Consider the following 19,354-nt stretch of genomic DNA (forward strand, 5'->3'; position numbering starts at 1 on the left):
GTTCTATGTGAGATGGTGATGGGTATCTTTCATATGTTCACTGTTGTTTTCAGGGGTGTTGTTCTGTGTGGGATGGTGACGGGTATCTTTCATATGTTCACTGTTGTTTTCAGGGGTGTTGTTCTGTGTGAGATGGTGACGGGTATCATTCATATGTTCACTGTTGTTTTCAGGGGTGTTGTTCTATGTGGGATGGTGACGGGTATCTCTCATATGTTCACTAACCTTTACCACTGTTGTTTTCAGGGGTGTTGTTCTGTGTGAGATGGTGACGGGTATCTCTCAGTTCTTCTCGGGTGTCGGCAGTATGAACAGCCTCCTCAAACTCTACAGTAGTGTCACTAGCGCAACCGCACTACCTCCACACTTAACACAAGGTACACATAAATGTAGATGTCAGGTGAACAGTTGTATTGTGTCGTTGGGTATTGCCAGATCATAATATTACAATGACAAGAACCGATCCAAAGGAGTTGACTAGGGAGATCTATTGCCTTAAAAAATAATAAGTGCCTCTTTTTTTAACAACTTGTTTACAATTTTTATTTCATGAATGCCAAACGTTTATTGAAGTGCCCCTTTGCCCCTCCGTAAAATATTTTCACTGGATAGGTAAGGACACTGGCCAGTCGCGGATTCAGGATGTTTTAATAGAGGGGGCCCAAAACCCGTTATACTTTTAAAAATAGAATATAACGGTCCTTGACAGGTGGACGGGATAATGTGTATTCTGTAATATATATTATTTGACCGAAAATAGGGGTGGGACGGGCACCTTGGACCCCCACCTGAATCCGCGCCTGAGTCGGTTTGTAAAAGCAGATTATGTGGTCAGATTGATATGTTCTGTAAAATGTCCTTTTCTTTGTAGACTGTCTGGACGTTCTTAAAGGAATGATGACGATTGATCCTACCCGTCGTCTAACAAGTGCACAGGTTGTCCAGCACGCCTGGTTAAAAACCACCACCAGTCGCGAAACACGGACAGGAGAGAGCGCCGGAAATATTGACTTTGAGTTGCTGCACGCCATCTGCCGGAAGTACAAGTACGCGTACAGGGATGTGTACGAGTCGGTGATCGACAATAAGTGCAACCACTACAGCGCCATCTACCACGTCAGTCTGGCCGCACGGCGGCGTGATGGCGACCACGGTGCGGGTGGGACAACACTTGGCAAAACAATGGTTAATTCAGCTAGAAACCATAGCAGAGAGTGGTGTTCAGAAATCAGTGACGGTGGTACATATAACAGACAGCAAAGTGCTAAATTAAACGATTAAAAACTAATTGTAGAATTCAAAATTGATAACAAACCGATCGCAGAGTGGTGTTCAGAAATCAGTGACGGTGGTACATTTAACACACAGCATAGTGCTACATTGTTGATTAAAACTAATTGTAGAATTCAAATATGATAGCAAACCGACAGCAGCGTGTTACATTCAGGAATCAGTAACAGTGGTACATTTAACAGACAGTATAGTGCTAAAATAAAACGATTAGAAACTAATAGTAGAATTCCAAACTGATGGCAAACCGATAGAATGAAGTGTTTTTCAGAAATCAGTGACAGTGGTATATTTAACAGACAGCATAGTGCTAAATTAAACGTTTAAAAACTAATTGTAGAATTACAACCAAGGATATTTTCCAAAAGGCTACATTCCAAAACATCCATAACCTTGATTAAATGAAACAAGCTATAATGGCCCACGTAGCCTCGTATCCCAATCTTTTGTTATGCATATAGCCTTAATTATTTATAGGAGAACGAACATGTATTGACAACATACATATATTTTGGTAAAATGAAAATAAGTCAACTTCGTGCATTTTACATGATGAATTTCATATAAAACCTGTCGGGGTTTAGGTTTATTTTCATGCAAATGTAAAGAAAACAAGGATTGAATAGTAATTTCACGTAACATTTGCAAAAGACTTAGGGTCTAAAAAATTTAACAGGACTATAGTAATAGTGCATGTTTAAGGAACCATGCGCGCATCTTCGCAAACCAAGGTACCATTTCGTACAACTACGAAATGCAGTAGTTCGATGAAATGGTACCTTACCTTGCAAAGATGAAGGAACTAATACCAGTGCTACATTAACCAATATATTATAGGTTTAAATTAAAGAAATAGTGCGTGGTAACTAGACACTACACGGGCACCGAAGATAAACTTTGCAAGGACATACTACAGTGTTACAACGAATAACTGTGAAATGTGTTCACCTAAGATACAAAGCTTACGTTGGGCGAAACATTCTCTTAGCGACTTGGCGAATGTGTAGCCAAGTTTAATGTCTTTTAACAAAACAAGAGGCCTACTTAGCCACCCTATTCTTTAGTTAGTGTCTTAATTTTAAATCACAGTTTTTTTTTATAGTCAATCTTTATTTCTTAAAAACATTTTTTCCATAAGAAAGAAATGATTCAAAACACGTTGAATGTAAATTGATGGAAATGAAATATTTGTTAATACAATTTACAGAGTTCGGCCAGAAATATTTGAACAAAAGACATTAAATAGAGGCGAATACAGCCATTTAGACAAACAATATTGTCTGCCATTGAAAATTTTAAAACAATTTGAACTGGTTGATTATGAATACAAATTGTAAAAGATAATAAATGAAAATTATTGAAATACGTTTACTATGTTCAAAAAAGATCATGTAGTACAATCTTCAGTCCTGACAACACAAACTGGAAAATGGACATGGACAACAGAACCAATATTTGTTTAACCACACCTTAACACAACTAATTAAACTACTTTGATGTCATCGTTGGCAATTGGACTCAGGGCTCACCCTACCAAATTGCAAATTACTATTATTTTTCTTTTAAATACAAAGTTGCTACAACATTTGGTCTTTGACTGAAATTCCCGAACAAATAATAATCGCCAACCATACGTTAGCGAATTTCAATAGTATTTTCATCTTCCTTGTCTTGGTGAGAAACTTGATGATGGCTCTTTGATCCAGTTTGGTCAAATTCACGGTTTCCAGTCTGGTCAAATTGACGGTTTCCAATCTGGTCATATTCACGGTTTCCAGTCTGGTCAAATTCACGGTTTCCAATCTGGTCAAATTCACGGTTTCCAGCTGGTGAAATTCACGGTTTCTGTAAAGTGTTTGACAATCCCTGATCGTAGAAGCGATTGCTCTGCAACTATAAGCTACATCATAACCAAAATGTAGATAACTAGTTTGTTTGTTTTGTTTAACGAAATCACTAGAGCACATTGATTTATTAATCATCGGCTATTGGATGTCAAACATATGGTCATTTTGACAGGAAACCCGCTACATGTTTCCATTAGTAGCAAGCAATCTTTTATATGCACCATCCCACATACAGGATAGCACATACCACGATCTTTGATATACCAGTCGTGGTGCACTGGCAGGAACGAGAAATAGCCCAATGGGCCCACCGTCGGTAGATACGTGTTGTTTTTATTTATATTTTTTATACAATGATTTTGTCGTAATATTTATTGGCAATTCTTGTTGTATCTGGATGTGTTTCTTTCTTTCCTTTCTTTGAGGGCCCAGAAATATATTAATTTATAGGGGAGGGAGCAATCGTTAGAGTTGGGGGAAGGGATAGGGCCCCTACTTACCCCTTTCCCGACGCATATGGAATGGATCAAATACAGTTACCCTTTAGTTTACATTCGCTTTACTGTTGCATCTCTCGAAATTCGTTATGTTCCCACTAGGGAGTTTCCCTGCAAGTCAAAGGTCTATTATCATGGACCACTAAAGTACGTACTGGTATGCCGATGTTTTTCTCATGAATTCGCTTCCAGACAATTTGAATGATAAGAAATGACAGAAACTTCCGCTTGGAATCGGATACTTTAGCATTAGTTTCAGTGGGACTGAATTTCTTTGTAGTGAGACCATATCAAGTGTACCAAACCCGAGATGGCCGCCATCATATGCAATTATCTTGAGTTTGTTTTTATGTTTAGTCATACAATTATTTCAAATAATTGATTTAGTATGGTATTTATGCTTATAGATTATACTTATTATAGAAGTACATAACTACGAGAAATCCCAGTCCTGCCGTTTAACCTGCGTCACGGAATAAAGGTTTACACCAATACAGGCTACTCTTTGTTGAATATTTATTTATTTCGTTATCACGGGCGTAGGAAGGTGTCAAAAATTGTGTGTGTATGGGGGGGGGGGGGGGGAGGGCGCACACACACACACACACACATATATATACACACACACACACACACACACACACACACACTGAACAGCATTGAAAACGCACCACCAGTTGATGATAACAAATGTGAATGGGACGTATATCAGCATTAAAAATATCAATGATTAAGTACACTATGACGACAAATAACTTACAAAATGGATTGCCTAACACTCCATGAAACACAACACCAAAACACAACATATTGCATGCATAGCATGAAAAACGTAAATTGAATGTGCAAATCATACTGAAAAGCCACTTTCATTTATGAAGTAGTCTTTGAGGGAACGTTAAACAAGTGATGGCAAGGTTGACAGCTGAGGAACGTGAACATGCCTTAGGCATGCTTCAATAGGGCATTTCGAGTAGAGTGATCGCACAGCGGTTTGGATGCCACTATTCAACAATCACTAGACTCCACAGGAGATACCAACAGACAGGAACCACCAGGGACCGTCCACGTCCAGGCCAACGACGTGTTACGACACCACGACAAGATCGCCATATTGTTCGCCTCCATATTCGGGATCGAACACTGCCAGCTGCCAGGACTGCACCAACTGTTCAAGGTCGACGAAGGGTTATCAGCGCAGACACTGTGCGTCGCCGTCTTCGCTCTGCTGGGCTGCGTGCTCAACGACCATATGTTGCACCTATCCTGACTGATTGACATCGAAATGAGCGCTAACGTTTGGCGGGCAGGTATCATCACTGGACATTACAGCGTTGGCATGGTGTGCTATTCTCTGACGAATCCCGTTTCCATTTAAGGCATGCTGATGGTCGATTGCGGGTGTGGCGTAAGCATGGGGAACGTTACCACAATGACAGCCTTGTCCAGATAGATCGATCGGGTGTAGGGAGTGTCATGGTGTGGGGCGAGATCAGTTATCATCACCGAACAGCACTCCATGTTTGCCGTGGCAGAATGAATGCCATTTACTACCGGAATAACGTCATTCCCTTCTTTCATCAGCATCGGGATATGCATACAATTCAGCAAGACAACACCCGAGCGCACATAGCACGTATTACAACACAGTATATAGCGAACAATAATGTCCCTTTACTTGAATGGCCAGCACTGTCTCCTGATTTATCGCCAATAGAGTATATTTGGTCAATGCATCTCACGTCGTCCACAAATTAATAACCTTAACTGGAAAACGCACTACAGCAGGAGTGGAATGCTATCTCCCAGAACACTATTCGCAGACTTATCGGGTCGATGAGAAGACGTTGCATGGCTTGTGTTGCTGAAGATAGTGGTCATACGCGCTATTGACTTTTCATTGTGACCTCACGTGTCTTTCATACGTAGATGAATTAAAACTAATCAATGATTGTGCATCCTTTTTTGTTTGTTGTCATTATCAATCATCCATCTATTGCTGTTCACAACAAAAACATTTATTGCTCAGGTATTCTTTTCGAAATCCAAACATTTTTAGTGGTTCGTTTTCAATGCTGTTCAGTATATCTAAGAGGGTATTTCAAAAATGTCTCGGCCTCACCCGGAAACAAGGGGCGTAATTCCCATTTTGGGGCATAACTGTATACTATAAAGCCTTGTATCACTGTCCACAAAAACTCAAATGTTTGTCGTCATTTCTTTGCACGTAACGCCCATTGAAAATCAGTAGGTGAGAGGGAAACCAATATATGGACAAGAAAGAAGCCAGAGCTGTGATCAAGTATCTGCATAAAAAGGGAATGACCCCCAAGGAAATTCACGAATATATGGTTAACACACTTGGTGGGACTCCCCTTGCTATTCAACTGTAAAAAAGTGGGTTGCTGATTTCAAGCGGGGCAGGGAGAGCACCGAAGATGACCCACAGTCGGAAGGCCTAAAATCAGCGACTACGGATGATCAAGTGGAGGCGATTCACCGCATGGTCATGAATGATAGACGTGACCGTCCAACACATAGCGGAAACCATGGACATCAGTGTTGGCTCAGTTCACGCTGTTTTAATTGATCTTGGGGATGAGTAAACTGTTTGCAAGATGGGTGCCCCGAATGTTGACACCAGATCAAAAGTTGAACAGAATGGAAAGTTCGAGGATACTTTTGGATCGTTTTCAGGCTGATCCAGCCAAATTCCTAAGGAAATTTGTGACTCAGGATGAGACATGGGTTCACCACTTTGATCCCGAATCAACGAAAGCAAACAATGGAAACACATCGGTTCTCCGCCTCCAAAAAAGTGCAAGCAAGTGGCATCTGTCTGCAAGGTGATGGCTTCTGTGTTTTGTGACAGTGAGGGAGTGTTCATGATTGACTTCTTGCAAAAGGGTAAAACCATTAATGGGGAGACTACTATGCATCAAAATTGCTACAACTGAAAGAAGCAATCAAAGAAAAAAGGAGAGGAAAGCTTCGAACTGGCATGCTGTTGCTTCAGGACAATGCGCCCGTCCGCACGTCAGGTGACAGTGGCAGAAGCAGCCAAATGTCGCTTTACACCGATGCCCCATGCACCTTACTCGCCCGACCTGGCACCGTCTGACTTGCATGGTCGCCATTTTTAGAGTGATGATGAAGTCATCCATGCTCTTGAGGAGTATCTAGAGGCTCAAGATGTGATCTTCTTCCTCGAAGGGATAGCGAAGCTTGAACATCGGTGGACCAAGTGCATTGAAGTTAAAGGAGACTATGTTGAAAAATAATGCAAGAACAATATTTCTCCAGTGACGCTTTCTAGGTGGGATGGCGCATTCCCACTTGCTTCCCGCCCCCCTCCGCTTCCTACGCCAGTGGCTGTTATTCAACAAAACAATAAGTGCTACAAAGACACCGTATAATTAGATTTATGCGTGTGTTAAAACAGGTATCGATATTTTAAAACACCCTATCTCGATTTAATATTGAACGGTGGTTATGCCAGCATGCCTGACACCAGATTGAAGTGTTTACAAATACTGGGGCATTCCTTAAAATTAATTTAACACACATAAAAAACAATAATAGTGTGTATTTGATGAGCAAATCATTAACTTCATTTAGTAATAAAATTAGTTAATAAAATTATATGAATACCAAAAATCTACAACGAAGCGAGTGTTCAGTCCGCACATTACGCCATTCGCATGTACCTCATAGCACAGTGCAATGACGTCACAAAAAGGCGTGACTGAACTATAAACACGGCTTCATCGTGGACTCGCTGGTAACACTGATCAACGCTTGCTTGCCGACTCGATGCCTGTTAGAAAGTTGGGAGCTGTGCAGATCTCCACGGCATTCCTCGATGGATGGATCCGTCAACAGAGACAGTTTGAGAGACGTCTCTACCAGTACAGAGACGATATCCAAGATGTGGCTTCAGAGCCCATAAAACAGTTCGTAACTTAATCTGTCAAATCTTTTCACCACATATTTATCCCTCCATATATCGCAGGCCTAAAGCTACGTTTCCATATGTACGTTTATCCTGTCCATTTTCACTGAATCATTCCGTTAATACGTAAATCCGTGAATTATGGAAGTAATGAGTCTGCCATCTCGTGAGTTTCCATGCTATCCACGAATCGTGCGTGATCCGTGAATTTTGAATGGCTTTGGCTATCATTCATGAATACGTGATCCGTTTCCGCGTCCACATCGGTGTCCGTGTCTAAGTATGCGTGAATTGAATATACTTAAATACGTTTTCACGGGTCATAGAAGCGCGGAATCCCACAAGAAATGACGTCATACCGAAGAAAGCACCTTAACAATGTGGGCAAGAAGTCCAAACTGACCTATGTTCTTATCGAAGGAAGGAAGGACATTTTAATTTAACGACGCACTCAAAACATTTCTTTTACGGTTATTAGGTCCAAACAGATATTGAAAGAGGACACCCGCTGTCGCCACTACATGGGCTACTCCTTTTCGATTAGCAGCAAGGGATCTTTTATATGCACCATCCCACACAGGATAGCACATATCACGGCCTTTGATATACCAGTCGTGGTGCATTGGCTGGAGCGAGAAATAGCCCAATGGACCCACCGACGGGGATCGATCCCAGACCTACCGCGCATCAAGCGAATGCTTTACCACTGGGTTACGTCCCGCCCCGATGTTCTTATCTTGTTTTTTTTAAATTAATTTCTGTCAGTATGTCATCACGGTTGGTTGTATACACACACAGGTTACGTAGCCTGTAGACACGGATTCGCAGTTTTACGCAATATATATACACTGAAAATTAACGTACATGTATATATGGAAACATAGCTTAATTAATTTGTTTTACGTTTGTTTGAACTAAATTTAGTAGCTTCAGATAATTGTCATGAACTACAAATTCCGGACGACTGACGTTGATTACAGATGAAAAAACAAAACAAATGGTTTGTGGACTGCCAGACTTTGTTGGTTAGTCTGGCGACTATATAATATATACTACTCAAAAGAATTTAAGGGTCAGAAATTTATAACCAAATAAGTTTCAGAGTGTATTAGATTGATGATGTAAACTACACCAACTTTTTTATTTATTGTTCCATATTTACAAAAACCCACAAATAAACGTCACTGTATACAAGAAAGTCACATGGCATGCTGTCAAAGTTGAAGGTGGTCAAACATGGATTTTACACATTAGAACATTCGTTTAATAGTGTGTGAATCCACCCCTGGCGCGAATACACTCGACACATCGTTGCCTCATGCTGTTGATCAGACGTCTGAAGAACTCTTGGGGAATGGCCTGCCACTCTGCCATAAGAACTTGACCCAGATCATGAAGGTTGGCAGGAGGGGCATGGTTATCCCGAACTCTCCTGCCTAATTCGTCCCAGGCGTTCTCTATTGGGGCCAAGTCAGGCGAATATGCTGGCCAATCCATCCTGGCGATACCTTGTTGTCTGAGAAAGTCCGTTACCACCCTGGCGCGGTGGGGTCTGGCATTGTCATCCTGCAGAACTGCCCCGCCGCCAATCTGCTGAAGGCCTGGGAGAACCAACGGCCGGATAATCTCATTCAGATAGCGGATTCCATTCAGATTGCCATCCACCACATAGAGGGGGGTCCTGTGGTGGATAGAGATGCCGCCCCACACCATGACGCTGCCACCACCGAACCGGTGACGTTGTCTAACGTTAACGTCAGCGAAGCGCTCCCCAGGACGTCTGTAGACACGAACCCGACCGTCGTTGAACTGGAGACTAAACCTGGACTCATCAGTGAACATCACTCGACCCCACTGAACACGTTGCCACCGCAGATGAAGCGTGCACCAGTGACGTCTGGCCGTTCTGTGACGTGGTAGGAGTGGTGGTCGAACAGCCTGGCGACGGCAGCGTAGATTATTGGCTCTCAGACGATTGCGTATGGTTTGATCAGACACTCGAGTTCCAGTCGCAGTCTGCAGATTAACACGTAATCGGCGTGCTGTGGTTGTGCGTTGACGTAGAGCCATATTGGTGATGTAGCGGCCCTCTCTATTTGTAGTGCTTCGGGGTCTTCCCGAACGTGGACGATTTCGAACAGAATTCGTTGCTTGGTACCGTTGCCAAAGTCGGCCATCGACACTCTGACTGACACCAAGTCTCAGAGCAACATTTCTTTGCGTATTGCCATCCTGAAGCCAAGCAATAGCCCTTCCTCGATCTTCGATAGTCAGTTGAAGTCGTACCATTGTCGAATTTGGAGTGTGCACCGTACACGAACGCAAGCTCCAATTATACAGAAATTCAGCATTGGGAACATGGAATACACGTGCAAAGCGTGCAAATGAAGCACTTAGCAGACCTTTCGCTTTCGCCCTAATTTACGTGCAAATATAAGCATGTTTTCGCCATTAGAACTAGTCGACAGTGTCAATAACAGTGGATTTTAATTCATTTATGGGTTGCTTAGACCCACTTTCGTCAAAATGGAACAATACCATGCGTTACATTATGGTCTAGCTAATATAATTGACATTCAGAAAATAATGTCGAAAATATCATCTGACCCTTAAATTCTTTTGAGTAGTATATATATAGTCGCCAGACTAACCATATATATATACACACTAGTATACATACATACGTATGCGTGAATTGAATATTCTTAACCCACAAGAAATGACTTCATACCGAAGAAAGCACCTTATCAATGTGGGCAAGAAGTCCAAACTGACCAATGTTCTTGTCGAAGGAAGGAAGGACATTTTTATTTAACGACGCACTCAATACATTTTATTTACGGTTATATGGCGTCGGACATAATATGGTTTAGGACCACACATATATTGAGAGAGGAAACCCGCTGTCGCCACGTCATGGGCTACTATTTTTCGACTAGCAGCTAGGGATCTTTTATATGCACCATCCCACAGACAGGATACACATACCACGGCCTTTGATCGTGGTGCACTGGAGCGAGAAATAGCTCAGTGGGCCCACCGACGGAAGATATATATATATCTTACATTTTCAGTGCAATCAAAGTATGTGATATTTTTCAGATCACATACTTTGAGAATTTGATGACTTTGCAAATTAGATGTAAATTAGTCGAGGTCTCGGCACTAGGTTTATTGACATTTAAGCAAACGTACTTGGGTGACACTCCATGATTGACGTATGCATTCATAGTCATCAAATAAAAACATTTCAATGGCAATTTGACACTGAAAGCTGTCCAGTGTTCAGACAATCTAATTAAAATTAGCTCCACTATTACATGTGGATCTAAAGACAGCCAGTTGGAGCTCATGTCCACCAATCAAAACCTTACTTGCAGAATCCTGCCAGTGATTTAAAAATAATTTGAAAACATTCCGAATTATCCTGAGGGTATACATGTTTCGTATGAATTACGAATGCCTTAAAACATGTTTTATTTTATAAAATAAATAATTTGTAATGTAAAACTGAAGACTGATTTAGATGTTTTTTTTTTTTTTATATAAATAAATAAATAATTTTTAATTTAAAATTGAAGACTGATAACCCACCCCGTACGTATTGGTATGGTTCTCTGTACTGCGGCCACTAAAATAGACTCGCCCGATATTTTTAGAATTTGTATGCTCCCAAATAACGTTATAAAAGGCGAAGTGTGATTGGTCAATATTTAAATTATTATTTACAGACGAAATGTTACCTGGACATTGGGGACTACGCAGTGTTGTTAGTTTTAAATCACTGGCAGTATTCTGCAAGTAAGGTTTTGATTGGTGGACATGAGCTCCAACTGGCTGTCTTTAGATCCACATGTAATAGTGGAGCTAATTTTAATTAGATTGGTGTTCAGAAAACAAAATACGTTAGGCATAACTTTATTACATCCAAAATGACGTCATTCGAGTTTGACGTCATTTCCATTCACAAATATACCGCGCCACATATTCTTACGTCATTTGAATATCTAGTAATGGCGGACTGGAATTAAAGTTGCGTGTACAGTTTACAATAACATGTTGTATTAAGTTTGAGATTATATGATAAAGAGATTATTACCCTCGTGTATTTCGGTATCATCAATATCATATATTAGGAATAAAAATGATGTATTATGCTCGCATAATACAATTTTTATTCCTAATATATGATATTGACGATACCGAAAAACACTCTGGTAATAACCTCTCTCTCTCTCTCTCTCTCTCTCTCTCTCTCTCTCTCTCTCTCTCTCTCTCTCTCTCTCTCTCTCTCTCTCTCTCTATATATATATATATATATATATATATATTCCCAAACTCATTCCAAACATTTCTGAAAATATTTGTATTTAGCTTTTTCGCTTTTTCTGTATGTAATTTTGCTTTTAAATAAAGTACCCCCCTTCCAATCCAAACAAGTTAAATGTATATTTCATCTACAGATTTCTAAAAGATGATCTCATGCAGAAGGCCAATGTCCACTCTAGGAACAAATATGATTGCTCCCCGAGGACGTTTTTTGAGGGACGCTCTTTGGTCAGACAGGATTTCGTGGAGGTTGGCACATTACTATTAGCACCGTGTTGCATCATTACATAACTAAATGTAATAATTATTTGGTGTAGCTTTTACGTAACGCTAGCATTACTATATGCACCTTTATATTACAGTGAAAAAACAAACAATAAGGACATTTAAAATTTCAAATCACTCTGCACCGAAAGATTAATAAAAAATACATTGTATATACCATAGCTTGGTACACCGTCAAGTTTGGGTGTTTTGTTTGGAAGCGTGTTCTTTGATACAACTGTTTTTAAGTTTATGTATTTACAACATATTGATTAACGATAAGGTCATATAAACACTGGGATAAAACAAGGGTGTATTCTTTCACCATTCTTGTTCATAATTGAAATAGTGGGATAGTCTGGATCGTGACGAATGTGGACTTTCGCAAGCATGATCGAAGACCTGGATTTCGCAGACGACATCTGTTTACATTCACACCGTCATATAAACATATAGGCCAAGAATCGAGACCTAGCAACCACTGCAGAGAAGATTGGACTTAAGGTCAACATTCCTAAGACAAAACTCATGAGATTGAACATCAAGTCCAACGAATCCATCATCCTTCATGGTGACTAAGTTGCAGAAGTTGATGACTTCACCCACCTTGACTCTAAGACGACAGCCGATGGAAACGGTGAAGCAGAAATCCACTCAAGAATCTCCAAGGCAAGCCAGACCTTTGCATCACTCCGAAACATCTGGAAAGCAAGCAAGATTAGTTTGAAGACAAAGATACGCCTTTTTAAAAGCACTGTCTTAAGCGCTCTAACTGTATGGAGCAGAATCCTAGAAAATGACCAAGATTATCGGTCAGAAGTTGGAGGTCTTTCAAAATCCCGGAATCCCCCCCCCCCCCCCCCCCCCCCCCCCCCCCCGACGTATTTATTATATGTATTGTATTTTTGTATGTTGCTGTCCAGTTATAAAACTAACAAAACTTGAACTTGATATGGTTTCTTGTCAGGCATCAGATATTGAAGTGAACAGACAGATGCAGATGAGATGTAACAAGGCTGCTTTGCCGCCATTACCTTCAAGACAATGCTACCCCAAAGACGACTGCGACAAGTGTGAGCTGAAGTTAATGCTGAATCACATACAAAATATCCTGAGACAACCTGTAGCCTTATGTTGGTCGAGGTACAGTTCTAACGATTGATCCTCGTACTCTGTTTATTTGTTTTGAGTTATTAATGGACCACATACAAAATATCCTAAAACAACCTGTAGCCGTATGTTGGTCGAGGTACAGTTCTGTAGCTTGATCCACGTTATTTGTTTACGTTAATGCTGGATCACGTATAGAATATACTGAAAGAACCTGTAGCCTTATGTTGGTCGAGGTACAGTTCTGTAGCTTGATCCACGTTATTTGTTTACGTTAATGCTGGATCACGTATAGAATATACTGAAACAACCTGTAGCCTTATGTTGGTCGAGGTACAGTTCTGTAGCTTGATCCACGTTATTTGTTTTCGTTAATGCTGGATCACGTACAGAATATACTGAAACAACCTGTAGCCTTATGATGGTCGAGGTACAGTTCTATAGCTTGATCCACGTTATTTGTTTACGTTAATGCTGGATCACGTACATAATATACTGAAACAACCTGTAGCCTTATGTTGGTCGAGGTACAGTTCTATAGCTTGATCCACGTTATTTGTTTACGTTAATGCTGGATCACGTACATAATATACTGAAACAACCTGTAGCCTTATGTTGGTCGAGGTACAGTTCTATAGCTTGATCCACGTTATTTGTTTACGTTAATGCTGGATCACGTACATAATATACTGAAACAACCTGTAGCCTTATGTTGGTCGAGGTACAGTTCTATAGCTTGATCCACGTTATTTGTTTACGTTAATGCTGGATCACGTACATAATATACTGAAACAACCTGTAGCCTTATGTTGGTCGAGGTACAGTTCTATAGCTTGATCCACGTTATTTGTTTACGTTAATGCTGGATCACGTACATAATATACTGAAACAACCTGTAGCCTTATGATGGTCGAGGTACAGTTCTATAGCTTGATCCACGTTATTTGTTTACGTTAATGCTGGATCACGTACATAATATACTGAAACAACCTGTAGCCTTATGTTGGTCGAGGTACAGTTCTGTAGCTTGATCCACGTTATTTGTTTACGTTAATGCTGGATCACGTACATAATATACTGAAACAACCTGTAGCCTTATGTTGGTCGAGGTACAGTTCTGTAGCTTGATCCACGTTATTTGTTTACGTTAATGCTGGATCACGTACATAATATACTGAAACAACCTGTAGCCTTATGTTGGTCGAGGTACAGTTCTGTAGCTTGATCCACGTTATTTGTTTACGTTAATGCTGGATCACGTACAGAATATACTGAAACAACCTGTAGCCTTATGTTGGTCGAGGTACAGTTCTATAGCTTGATCCACGTTATTTGTTTACGTTAATGCTGGATCACGTATAGAATATACTGAAACAACCTGTAGCCTTATGTTGGTCGAGGTACAGTTCTGTAGCTTGATCCTTGTACTCTATTTATTTCAAGTTATTCATGGATCACGTACAGAGTATACTGGGACAACATGTAGCCTTATGTTGGTCCAGGTACGAATTTATGTTTTCTTGTGCATTTTATCTGCATATAAGGTTTTGATCATTTTCAACTGAAGTGTGCGTGAATATGTTGATGGCAATCATGTACACGTTTATACCCATGGTGAGAACGCACTGCATGGGCGCAACATACAGAATTTCAGACAGGGGTGTGTTGAGACAACCCATTACTGGGGTGATAGTAGGTACATGTGTTTGCATAAATTTTACCATTTTGTTCTGGCCTCTAACCGGAAGTACCATTATTCATATTGAAATCCAAATCCTACTTAGGAACCTCACTCTGGGCCTAATCCACGAAGGCCATACATTCCTTCTTTCATAATTAGTGTGTTGGACGGGCATCGTTAACATGTGTAGTACTAACAATACGAGTGACCCTTCAATAGTGACGCTGAGTATATATCACACAATTGATAGAATATAAATTCATATGCTAAGGGGAACAGAAAATTACTCGTTGAACTATTTTGAGGGTGACGGGGAGCAGTAATGATACTCCACTTAAATAACTATCTCCAGTTCATTCAGTGGCTGTTTTTGGTATTCTGTGAACAGGTATGAAAGTAAACATCCCGATCATGATGTCGACTGTGTGCGGGACCACTGCCTTCCTCTCCTCCTGTCCATGACTGATAACCCTATTGCTCCAACCACAACACCACCGCCGTCGCCCCTGCCTGACACGACGAAGCACGATGTCGGTGGTCAATCGACGAAGAAAAAGAGACACGACTGGAAGCCTATCATCATCACCACAGGTGGCGCGCACGTGCTAGAAAACTCACAAGTCATTAGAAGAGCCCGATATATGCACAGCCCGATGAGAAGAGTCGGCCATCCTCATCCCTTCTATACACAGCGTGAGTCAAATTATGTCAGTGAAGGTTGTAGAATGAGCTTGGACGTTTTACTGGAAAGGAGCATATACGGAAGTGGCAGTCCTCCTTTAAACTAAACACGACAGAATTATGAAACCAGCCCAAATGATTCACGTCTTTGTGTTGCCAGATTCGACTTTGAATGCTAGCTATTACTCTCTCTCTCTCTCTCTCTCTCTCTCTCTCTCTCTCTCTCTCTCTCTCTCTCTCTCTCTCTCTCTCTCTCTCTCTCTGTCATACACTTCCCATACACTAACAGTTCTTTTGTGCTTCTACATAAGCAACTAAACATGTTTTATCCATTACGTTTTAACGGAATTAATTCAATGTGTGGTTCACGTGCTCTATTTCAGTTTCACATGGCATCACGGAGCTGATGGCAGCACATACCTTGGTCGGACATAGCCTCAAACCTCTACCTCGTACTGACGGCACATCCGGGAAGTCTACTGCTAGAGAAAAGCCATAGATTTCGTTTTGATTACCACATATTTATAGCAGTTAGACAGATACATTTTCATAATAATAAAAGTAATAATAGTAATATGAAGAATTACTAGCGTTAAAGAGAGATTAATAGATTTTGTTTTTATCCACAAAAATTAGATATTAAATATATTTTCTGATTTAGAATATTAGTGTTTCTGGTCATCCTAATGTTTCCAGTATCCCAAACTACCTACCAATAAGTTCGGTCTCGTGCATATTAAATAAGAAACAAAATGAAGTTTGAACTACTACCATTAGAAATTGTTTTAAAATAATTGAATATGCACTGATATATTAAACCATAAATTGTGTTCAATATTTTATTTTTGTTCATTAAAAAGGCGATATTAGAATGAAACATCTTACTCAGTATGAATCATGTAATCTAATTATGTACTATTGTCTTGTTGATAATGTTAAAGTACGAGTGACTTTAAATTTTCTTTTTTAAAAACAAATAAATATTCATAAATATTGTGTTAATATTTTATTTCTTTTGTATGTATGTCTCAATAGATGTATGAATATCCATGCTTGTCGGGCTTGACTAGTACAAACAAAGACATAGACGCATGGGCACAAGATAAATATCCTTATTTAGCCTTACAAATTATCTCTCATGTCGTTGCTAACACTCGAACCTTAGCCACCGAATGGCCCGCAGTTCCCAGATCGCCACCGTAAACACTCGGCCACCGATGATATGCGTGTGGCCAACAAACCACGTTGTCCAGCCTTAACCTACATGGACCTGTCGGCAAACCTGGCACTGTCAAGTATCTATAGATGTATGTCGGATTGGACTCGTACATACAAAGATATAGACGCACGAGCACATGCCATAAAAATCCTTTTTGTTCTTGCAGATTGTCTCATGCCGTTGCTGGGACTTGAACCTTAGGTATCGAATCGCTCACAATTCCCAGGTCTCCAAACTAAGCTGTATGACAAAAGAGATGACTTCAACTTTCCAACAGTCAATTTTCGAGTAATATACCTTTTGCTCCAGGTTTTGGTGTTTACATATCACAACTACGAAACCTTAGGGCATGCTCACTGTATACAGATTTCAAACAACGCAGCGAAGTTGTTCCATCAGGGTTATGATGTCATTTCTACTAAATAGGATGCATCGCTGAGCAAAACGATGAATAATGCTATTCCATATTTTGAACTCTTTGGAGAAACTCTCACACATATATTTGTTCAACGTCTATATGAAGTGATGGAGGTGATCATGACAGCTGTTGTGGCAGAACTCATAACGGGTGCTACCGATGGGGCAGGATATGCTCACTGTTCGCGAACACCTGATATCATCACTGTTTTGACAGTCATTCGTGAGTGCATGTCATCACAGTTGTATTTATTCCAATGAGCTCTGTCTTGTGATACTTTTGATTTAGTAAACTAGTCTGGGAACCTTTCTGTGGCGATCAAAAGGATGCATTATCCAGTAAATGATATCCTAGGGAGTGGCGATCTTCCTATAGACGAGGAACTGGATAAGAGAGGGAGACGGAGGAAGGGGAGATCGAGGAAAAGGGAGACGGAGAGAGACGAAGTGTGTGTGAGAGAGAGAGAGAGAGAGAGAGAGAGAGAGAGAGAGAGAGAGAGAGAGAGAGAGAGAGAGAGAGCGGGGGGGGGGGGGGGGGGGGGGGGGGGGGGGTAGCGAGGGGGGATATCGGGCGTCGGAAGCAATTTGTCATTGGGGAGGCGAATGGAGTGGTTGCCAGAGAGGATGTTCCGCTCTTACTGCAAGGGACACACGAAACATTTTCAGTTGTATCTTTGATTCACTTTCGGACTATAAACGTATATTAAACGTTCCGAAAAACACGTGAAATATTCGAATGACAAGAATACCATGTTTACATCAAGACACTAGAAATCGAAATTGCCCAGCCACGTTACGATATTAAGAAATGCTCTCGAATAGTTTGTGTTTGTGTGAATGCATGATTCGATGTAAAATCAATGTCAAACATTCTGAGAGTAAATTTGAGTACATGGTCCCTATACCAAGCCCAAAAGTTTCTTAACTGCTAAGTTCAAGGGATAAGGAGTAAATCACCATGGAAGTTAAACTTGATTTGTAACAGTACACGATAAAGATACACAATCAGCTCAATATCTGGAAGCATTGCACACAGAAAAATAAATATATAATTAAATATATATATATATATATATATATATATATATATATATATATATATATATGTATGTATGTATGTCTCTGTGTCTGTGTGTGTGTGTGTGTGTGTGTGTATGTGTGTGTGTTACAGTCAATCTGTGAAACCGTTCATTACGCGTAATGCCTAAACAAATCCGTCATTTCGCGAAGTACCTGTGACCACCAGGCAATACGCGAAATAACTGAAAATTCCAGGCATTTTACGAAATGACTAAAAATCATGGCCAGCCATTACGCAAAATGACTAAAGTGATTCAAGTCTTATTGTTAACACTTGTATACAGGCTTTTGGTCTTAAATATTGATAAAATCACATTTTAAGAACAAACAAGGATAAGTATACTGTTTATATGATTTAAAATACTACTTAATATTAATTATTTATTATTATACAATAACGTAATATTCAACTTTTGCTATAGTTTCATATTACAGAATCATATAGAAAATATGCTTAATAACACTTGAATATTACGAACAAAAGGTTCTGGTAATTAATGTTTTTTTGGTTTATTCTTAAAGGGACATTCCTGAGTTTGTTAGTAGATATCTTAAAAATTGCAGCAGAGACTTTTTAACGACTGTAATTACATATCAAATATATTTTTCTGCATAAAATATTAGTGGCTGTATATTAAACATGTTTCTGATCGTTCTAATATTTGTACTACGTTAAATTTAATTTTATTTCCTAAAATATACTTTTTTCGTACGTACGAAATTATTTGAAGACAAAATCCAGTTTGGACTTCTAACAACGACCAGAAACACATTGGAAATACAGACACTGATATTCTAAACAAGAAAATATATTTAATATGTAAGTTTAATCGTAGAAATACTTTATTAGTCGGAAACATCTTACAATGCAGGAAAGTCAGGAATGTCCCTTTAAACAAACAACACAGAATCTACTATATTATTGATGTCTTGTTATCTAGGAGCTTCTTTTTATCCCTGATTAGTTGTAATGGCATGCTGTCCCGG

The 19,354-nt window shown here is 40.0% G+C and overlaps 2 protein-coding genes across 2 annotated transcripts; both read left to right on the top strand.

The window, feature by feature from the left end:
- Positions 1-278: 278 nt before the first annotated feature.
- On the top strand, positions 279-3,263 carry LOC121372678 (serine/threonine-protein kinase SIK2-like). The gene is made up of 2 exons (XM_041499126.1): positions 279-377; positions 872-3,263. Exons 1-2 carry the CDS (start codon positions 308-310, stop codon positions 1,279-1,281), a joined length of 480 nt encoding a protein of 159 aa, XP_041355060.1. The 5' UTR covers positions 279-307; the 3' UTR covers positions 1,282-3,263.
- Positions 3,264-7,146: 3,883 nt separating this feature from the next.
- LOC121371771 lies at positions 7,147-16,647 on the top strand. The gene is made up of 5 exons (XM_041497904.1): positions 7,147-7,587; positions 12,050-12,164; positions 13,147-13,322; positions 15,359-15,663; positions 16,035-16,647. Exons 1-5 carry the CDS (start codon positions 7,448-7,450, stop codon positions 16,148-16,150), a joined length of 852 nt encoding a protein of 283 aa, XP_041353838.1. The 5' UTR covers positions 7,147-7,447; the 3' UTR covers positions 16,151-16,647.
- Positions 16,648-19,354: the final 2,707 nt, after the last annotated feature.

The sequence above is a fragment of the Gigantopelta aegis genome, chromosome 4 (assembly GCF_016097555.1).
Source record: "Gigantopelta aegis isolate Gae_Host chromosome 4, Gae_host_genome, whole genome shotgun sequence".
NCBI lineage: Eukaryota > Metazoa > Mollusca > Gastropoda > Neomphalida > Peltospiridae > Gigantopelta > Gigantopelta aegis.

Excerpts from the sequence above, each read along its gene's own strand:
- LOC121372678 (XM_041499126.1), top strand. The coding sequence starts at position 308 with ATGAACAGCCTCCTCAAACTCTACAGTAGTGTCACTAGCGCAACCGCA. Across the intron at positions 378-871 it reads ACCTCCACACTTAACACAAG|ACTGTCTGGACGTTCTTAAA; the intron begins GTACACATAAAT and ends TTTTCTTTGTAG.
- LOC121371771 (XM_041497904.1), top strand. The coding sequence starts at position 7,448 with ATGCCTGTTAGAAAGTTGGGAGCTGTGCAGATCTCCACGGCATTCCTC. Across the intron at positions 13,323-15,358 it reads GTAGCCTTATGTTGGTCGAG|GTATGAAAGTAAACATCCCG; the intron begins GTACAGTTCTAA and ends TTCTGTGAACAG. Across the intron at positions 15,664-16,034 it reads TCATCCCTTCTATACACAGC|TTTCACATGGCATCACGGAG; the intron begins GTGAGTCAAATT and ends GCTCTATTTCAG.